A 6761-nucleotide genomic window follows, 5' to 3' on the forward strand; every position below is an offset into this window, starting at 1 on the left:
TTTAGATTTATTACTTTAGATTTAGATAGAAGACTCTTTTTATTTTTATTTCTATATCTTTTTTAAATCTTTATTTCTATTTATTTTTATCACCTAGTTGAAACAATTGATACATCATATCTCAACGCTGAATAATTGATCCTTAATTGAGCCGGACACGAGGTTGTTACAATCCAATCAATTATTGAAACATCAACATGCCGAGGTTTATCGAAAGTCGTACATGGAGACTTCAGCAGTGAATGTTCGACCAACAGTAGCAAAAGGCAAATTATGAAAACTTCTTCTTCTTCCTAGCGTTTGTCCCGCGTTGTTGCAGGGTCCGCTTTTCTGCTTCTTGTCTTCCATTTGGTTCTATCCATTGCATCAGCCGTACACAAACGTGCATCTATCATATCCAGCTTCACACGGTCTAACCAGCGAATCTTTGGCCTCCCACGCGGCCTCACTCCTGAAACGTCGAGCTTCAGTGCGGTTTTGGCCACAGAATCTTCCTCTCGCCGCAAGACGTGACCGAACCATCTCAGTCGGGCCTCCTTCATCTTCTCAGTTATCGGGACGACGCCGAAGATGGAGCGCACAGTGTCGTTGGATACTTTCTCTTTTAGCGTTACACCTATTGTCCACCTTAACATCCGCATCTCCATAGCGTGCAGCACTCTTTCCAAGGCTTTCGTCGTCGGCCAGCACTCGCATCCGTAAAGGGCAACAGGACGCACAACCGTCCTGTAGATCTTCGACTTCAGTCGAACAGGGACTTTCTTGTCGCACAGTACCCCTGTTGCCATTTTCCACTTCATCCATGCAGCATTAACACGTGCTCGACCTTCTTGATCAATGTCGCCTGTGGAAGTCACTTTGGATCCAAGATACTTGAAACAGTTCACCTTGTTTAATTCGGTGCCATCGACACGAATTGAACCATCCTCTATCCTTGGTCCGCACTCCGCACTGTACTCAGTTTTTGATGTGTTGAGGCGCAATCCATATTGCTGCAGCTGATCCTTCCAAGACTGTACTTGTTTCTGAAGATCATCTCGAGACTCCGCCGCGAGCATGACATCGTCGGCAAAGAGTAGAGTCCACGGATGCTGCTTCTGGATTTCCTTCGTTATCGTGTCCATGCACAGTATGAACAGCAGAGGTGAGAGGGATGAACCCTGATGAACCCCTACTTGTACAGGGAATGGCCTGCTTGTTCCAGCAGCACATCGGACAACACTGGTGGGCTTCGCATAAAGCAGCTTAGTCCACCGCACATATTCTTCTGGTACGCTATGCGACCTCATGGACATCCATAACAGCTCATGTGGGACACGGTCGAAAGCTTTCTCGAGATCGAGAAAAGCAAGATGCACACTGCGATTCTTCTCTCGATGTTTCTCCAGGAGGATTCGGACAGCATGGATAGCATCTATAGTGCTGCAGTCCTTCACAAAGCCGCACTGGTTGAGTGAAACGCTAACAATTTTCCTCAGACGAGCTTCCAGGACACGCTCAAAAACCTTCATCGTATGGCAGAGCAGTCGTATAGGCTTGTACGAGGTGCAGTCAGCAATGTCTCCTTTCCCTTTCCAGACAGGCACGGTCACGGAAGTTTGCCAAACGTCTGGAGTCCGTCCTTCTGCAACGATCTTGTTAAATAGAGTTGCGAGCCACATGGACCCTCGATCTCCTAGCAGCTTCCAGACATCAGCAGGTATGTCATCAGGACCGGTTGCCTTGTTCGACTTCATTTTTGCGAGGGCAGCACTGACTTCGACGGCAGTAATTGGTAGAACAGGACCCTCGACGCTGGGAACGGTTGGGATGGGAGGATGACAGAACTCTTCGTTACACAAGTGATTGTAGTACTCTCGCCACCTCTCCAGGATCTCACCAGAGCGGCGGAGAACGGCTCCATCAGCTCCCTTAACGATCTTGGTGTGCTCCATATCCAACGTTGAGCGATGACGCGCTCTGACTAAACGATACACTGCCCGCTTGCCTTCTCTGGTATCAAGCATGTCGTACACAGCCTTGTAGCGGTCCGACTTCGCCTTGGAGACTGCCTTCTTACCCTCCCTCTTCGCCGCTAGGTAAGCACCCCGATCTTCAGGCTGACGCGTCCTCCACCAGAGCTTATACTTGGACTTCTTCTCACGAATTGCCGCCTGAACTTCCTCGTTCCAAAACCACGTAGCCTTTTGTACCTTTGGCTTACCTAGAGTCGTCTTTCCCAGAGTGTTTTCTGCGGTCAAGCGTATAATGCTGGAAGTAGACGACCACATTTTCTCCACACTACGAGTAGGGTGGGGAAGTGTAGATGGAGCCACGGACGCGAAAAATACCTCCTTTCGATCCTTCAGATTCCACCATTTGATGCGCTGTGTTTCAGTCCTTGCATGTCTCTTCCTTAGACGGGAGATTTTCAAGTCCATAACGAGCAGATGGTGTTGGGCAGCGACATGCTCTGTAGGGATTACTTTTGAATCCTGCAGAAGTCGGCGATCTCGTCGGCGTAACATCCAGAAATCTATTTGTGTTTCACGACCGCCGCTGGTGTACGTGATCAAATGCGATTTTCTTTTCCGATACTGCGTGTTAGCAATGATCAAGTCACTTGCAACAGCATACTCCAGGATTCGCAACCCGTCGTCGTTACGAGCTCCATAGCCGTATCCACCATGACAACTCTCGAATCCGTCTTTCCGAGAACCGACATGTTTGTTGAAGTCTCCTCCGATTAAAAGTATTTCTTCGCTTTCCAGGGATTGGACGTACTGCTCCAGATCATCCCAAAAGCTTGCCTTCTCTTTTTCACTACAGTCCGCCTGTGGCGCATAAGCAGAAACGACTCGCAATTCCACTTTCCCTGTATCTACTTTTACATCCACCGCTGTGACGCTATTTCTAAACGACTCGTTCAATATGATACCAACGCCATTGCGATTTGATGTGCCGTGGTAGATCAGCTTGTAGCCATCGCCTAATTCCCTTGCCTTGGAGCCTTTCCAGCGAGTCTCCTGTACACAACATATGTCAACACGGCGTTTTCTGAGACTGTCTGCCAGTTCACGACTTCTTCCAGTAAGCGTCCCAACGTTAAGTGTTGCCAAGCGCACTGGATGTTGCTGGCGATGGCGGACTAACTTCTTTGGCCGGCTTCGTCCTCTAGCCGGTAGCCCTCGCATATTTGCCACATTGCCCGGGCGAGGACAATGCGCGTCGCTTCTGGGGGTACGCCCTAGCTTCTGAAGAACACATAGTAGACATTAGCAGTATGACGCGACGGGGGGTGTTGTCCTCGGTCGGCTTGTCGCACTAGCAAGCTAGCAGCCTGGCACCTGAATCGTCGTACTACCTCCTCACTTAGCAAGCCTGTAGCTTTGGCCCAAGGACCGGGCTACTAGCCGGACACCTTTGTGGCATGGTTGAACCTGCCGAGACGAAGTCTCGCCACCATAGCTGCCCGACGGCCTGGGCCAACGCTGCGCCGCTTTGTGGCGTGAGGTAGGATTTGCAGCAGCAAATTATGAAAACTTGGCGTTGATAAAACTGAACATAAAATTTTTCAAAGTTGCGTTGACGCACCCATTCACATTTATGAATTTCAGGTTTATGAAATGGTAGGGCCGCATGCAGTGACTTGCAAGCACCAGACAATGTATGCAGGCGGTGTTTTTATTCCATAAACATAGTAACAACTTCTCAGCTCCGGATGAATAAAAGGTTTAATTATCGTAGAGCGATTTCGAGCTATCGACTGTCCAGCTGTAGCTGAGCCATTTACCTCTGCGCTATAAAATCATAAAAAGATCATAATGTGAGATCTATGTGATCCGTTCATCCAAATCCCTTCAGGTGGGATAAGTTAGGATTTTAGGATACTGGGACGTATAGAGCTAACACAGAACATGAACCCACTTCAACACTAGGTAAAGAGGTACGACCTCCGCGATTGGCGATCCAGATCCACCACAAAATGATGCCTAAACTATTTTCTACGGAGAAATCAGAATGATACTACTACTACTAGATACAAATAGAATTATGTGTGTCAAGGAGTTGAGCAGAGTTACTTCAGGTTTCATGATGAAACTTAGAAAAATTCAACGTATTTCCAATTTCTATCCGCTTTTCTTTTTCTCACTGCTCTTGCATTTTCCAGTAGATGATGCATAGCAGATTCTTCCTTCCCATAAAGCTTTTCTGTAAACAACTACGTATATTCTTACAGACCAAGAGTTTTTTGACGTTAAGAGCGTGCAACTGTGGCGTCGCTACTTAAATAAACTGCTAACCAATCCCACAACTTTTTTGGGCTTCAATGTGTCACTATGTTAACAGATTCTGTGTGCAGTTAAGCAAAAACTCACATCGCACCACACGTCTCTTGAATTTTGACGGAAAATAATGCTCACTTACTAAATAAATAAAAATATGCAGCAGAGATAATTCAAGCAGCTGATATTGTTCTCATAATTCATAATGAGAGCACTATGTTGACTAGACAATAATAATAATAATAAAGGATAAAGTTAAAAGATAAAGTGTCTGGCGTTAGTGAATCCGCTAGGGATGCGCCCCCACGTTCACTTCAATTCAGAATCGTTTGAGGTTCTCGAACGTGTAACTGGCCTATACAATGACTTGCGGTGGCTAGCCGATGTGTCAAGTCAGTGCTTTTATCCTCCCAGACAAGTCTGGTACCAATTTATCGACCCCGGAGGGATGAAAGGCTTGGTGAGCACCAGGGCGGATCCGAACCTCCGATCGATCGTGCAGGCAGCCGAACCTCTAACCGCTACACCACACCCGCCCCATAATAATAATAATAATAATAATAATAATAATAATAATAATAATAATAATAATAATAATAATAATAATAATAATAATAATAATAATAATAATAATAATAATAATAATAATAATAATAATAATAATAACGGCCACTTCCTCCGAAAAATTAAGAAAAAAATTGACAAAAACGCAGATAGACATCAAACCCAAAAATAACGTTGTGCGAGTTGTGATCTGCTGTGTCAGTAAACTTTGAAACAGAACGTTTCCGAATTTGAGGGTTTCAAATTTATAAAATTTTATATTCCACAACAAGAAGAACAAGAAGACGAAGAAGAGTTCTAACTGCAATTTCATTGGATCCTCCCGGATAATTATGCCATGAATCTGTGGACCTCGGAGGAATGAAAGACTTAGTTATTCTTGATGGTATCGAACTACCGACCAGTCCCATTTGGCGCCAATCTTTCACAATTCCGCTAATGTTCCCAAAAAACTTTATTTGTGATATAACTAATTTTATCCTTAAAAATTTGCAAATCACTCACTGAATGATGATTTTTTGTTATAAACTAACGATCAACCTAGCTGTTTGCTTCTGTCACCTGACATTTTTGTTCTTTTTTCGTTAGGTCAAAACGAAACGATCATTTGAATTTGATTCAACAACAAAAATGATTTAAAATAGTGAAAAATTAAAATAAAAGATAAGGGATGAATTGTCTTGCGGTAATCAATCTGTTGGGTCACAGCAACGCGTTCTCTTCTAGTCAGAATCATTTGAGGTTTCGAACGCGTTTGTAGCCCACGTACGATGACTTGCGGGGGCCAGCCGATGCATCAAGTCAGGGGTTTTCCCCTCTTAAAAATGTCTGGCACCAATTTATCGGTTCCGGAGGTATGAAGGGTTTGGTGGGCACTGGGGTCGATTCGAACCTTCGATCGTGCAGACACAGCAGAACCTCTCACCGACTTCACTACACCGCCCAAAAAAAAATAATATTCCCTTCAGTACACTTCTTTTTTCTATTTTCTAAGTTTGTCTTGTCAGACCCCGTGGAATCATCTCGTGCCATGAAATGATGCTTCGAGTCACATGCGGTTTCCATTGCATTATTTTATGACAACAAAGATGTATGCAAGTGACTAATCATATTCAGCGTTCCGACTGCTTTAATGGATAGACTGCCTCATCAAATTCTCGATCAAGATATCTCTACTGTAACACTCGTTCTAATTAATAAAATAATTTGAGCTATAGCAGGGTCAAAACGGCATGAAGCATTGTGCAGTTGCGCGATCGGCTTCGCTCGAGGCGGCGCGGTGGAGATAGCGGTTGGGATTGAGTTGGGAATATCGCGAACTACACGATGAGTGGTGTCAGCATGAGTGTTCCCCAGATTCTAACTGCTACACAACCCCGTACCGCTTCGAGCGGCGCAACCGCTTACGCAACTTCTACGCGCTTCGTGTCGCTTTGACCTTACTATAACTTACGCAAAATTTTGTTACCTCAGTCCTTACCTACCTCAGTCTGAAAAATTCTCATTGTTCTTGTTGGCGCATCTATGAACGCATGAATGAAAAAAGTAAAAAAAAGTAGAAATGAAGAAGTAAGTCTTGAAAGAAGTTATGTCTGCACGTGACGAACATTGCTTCCATAGCAGACATATCTCTGCGTGGGCGTGAAGTATCCAGCCTCATGACTACATGCATCTCCCAGCCAGCCGGTCGGAACCAGTTTCTCGACAACTTTGTACGACACAATGTTGCAGCACTTCATCATATAATTGTGCCAACAAAAACATCTCAATTGCTCACACGATTCGTTTCGGTCGTCGAGTTTCGCGCACGCGCCAGTGTGCGCTCGTATTTTGTCCTCCTTGCCTTCCCGGAGCGTTATGCTTTGGAATTAAATTACTTACTTATTACTCTATAATCGTTGTTTATTTGAACCGTCGTCTCTGCCGCGGTAA

General features: G+C 45.0%; 1 protein-coding gene across 2 annotated transcripts; it reads right to left on the minus strand.

Annotated features, from left to right (window-relative positions):
• Nucleotides 1–293: 293 nt before the first annotated feature.
• On the minus strand, nucleotides 294–6501 carry RB195_009675 (uncharacterized protein; the record flags this gene model as incomplete). 2 transcript variants are annotated; one of them, XM_064190331.1, is made up of 4 exons in its annotated part: nucleotides 367–451; nucleotides 520–3233; nucleotides 4785–4941; nucleotides 6437–6501. In XM_064190331.1, the coding sequence occupies 4 exons, from the start codon at nucleotides 6499–6501 to the stop codon at nucleotides 367–369; spliced, it is 3021 nt and encodes a 1006-aa protein (XP_064047914.1). The 2 variants fall into 2 exon arrangements, with proteins under 2 accessions (XP_064047913.1, XP_064047914.1); XM_064190330.1 differs by lacking the exons at nucleotides 4785–4941; nucleotides 6437–6501 and having other exon boundaries at nucleotides 294–3173.
• Between the last annotated feature and the right edge of the window lie 260 nt (nucleotides 6502–6761).

The sequence above is a fragment of the Necator americanus genome, chromosome III (genome assembly GCF_031761385.1).
Source record: "Necator americanus strain Aroian chromosome III, whole genome shotgun sequence".
NCBI classification, from domain to species: Eukaryota; Metazoa; Nematoda; class Chromadorea; order Rhabditida; family Ancylostomatidae; genus Necator; species Necator americanus.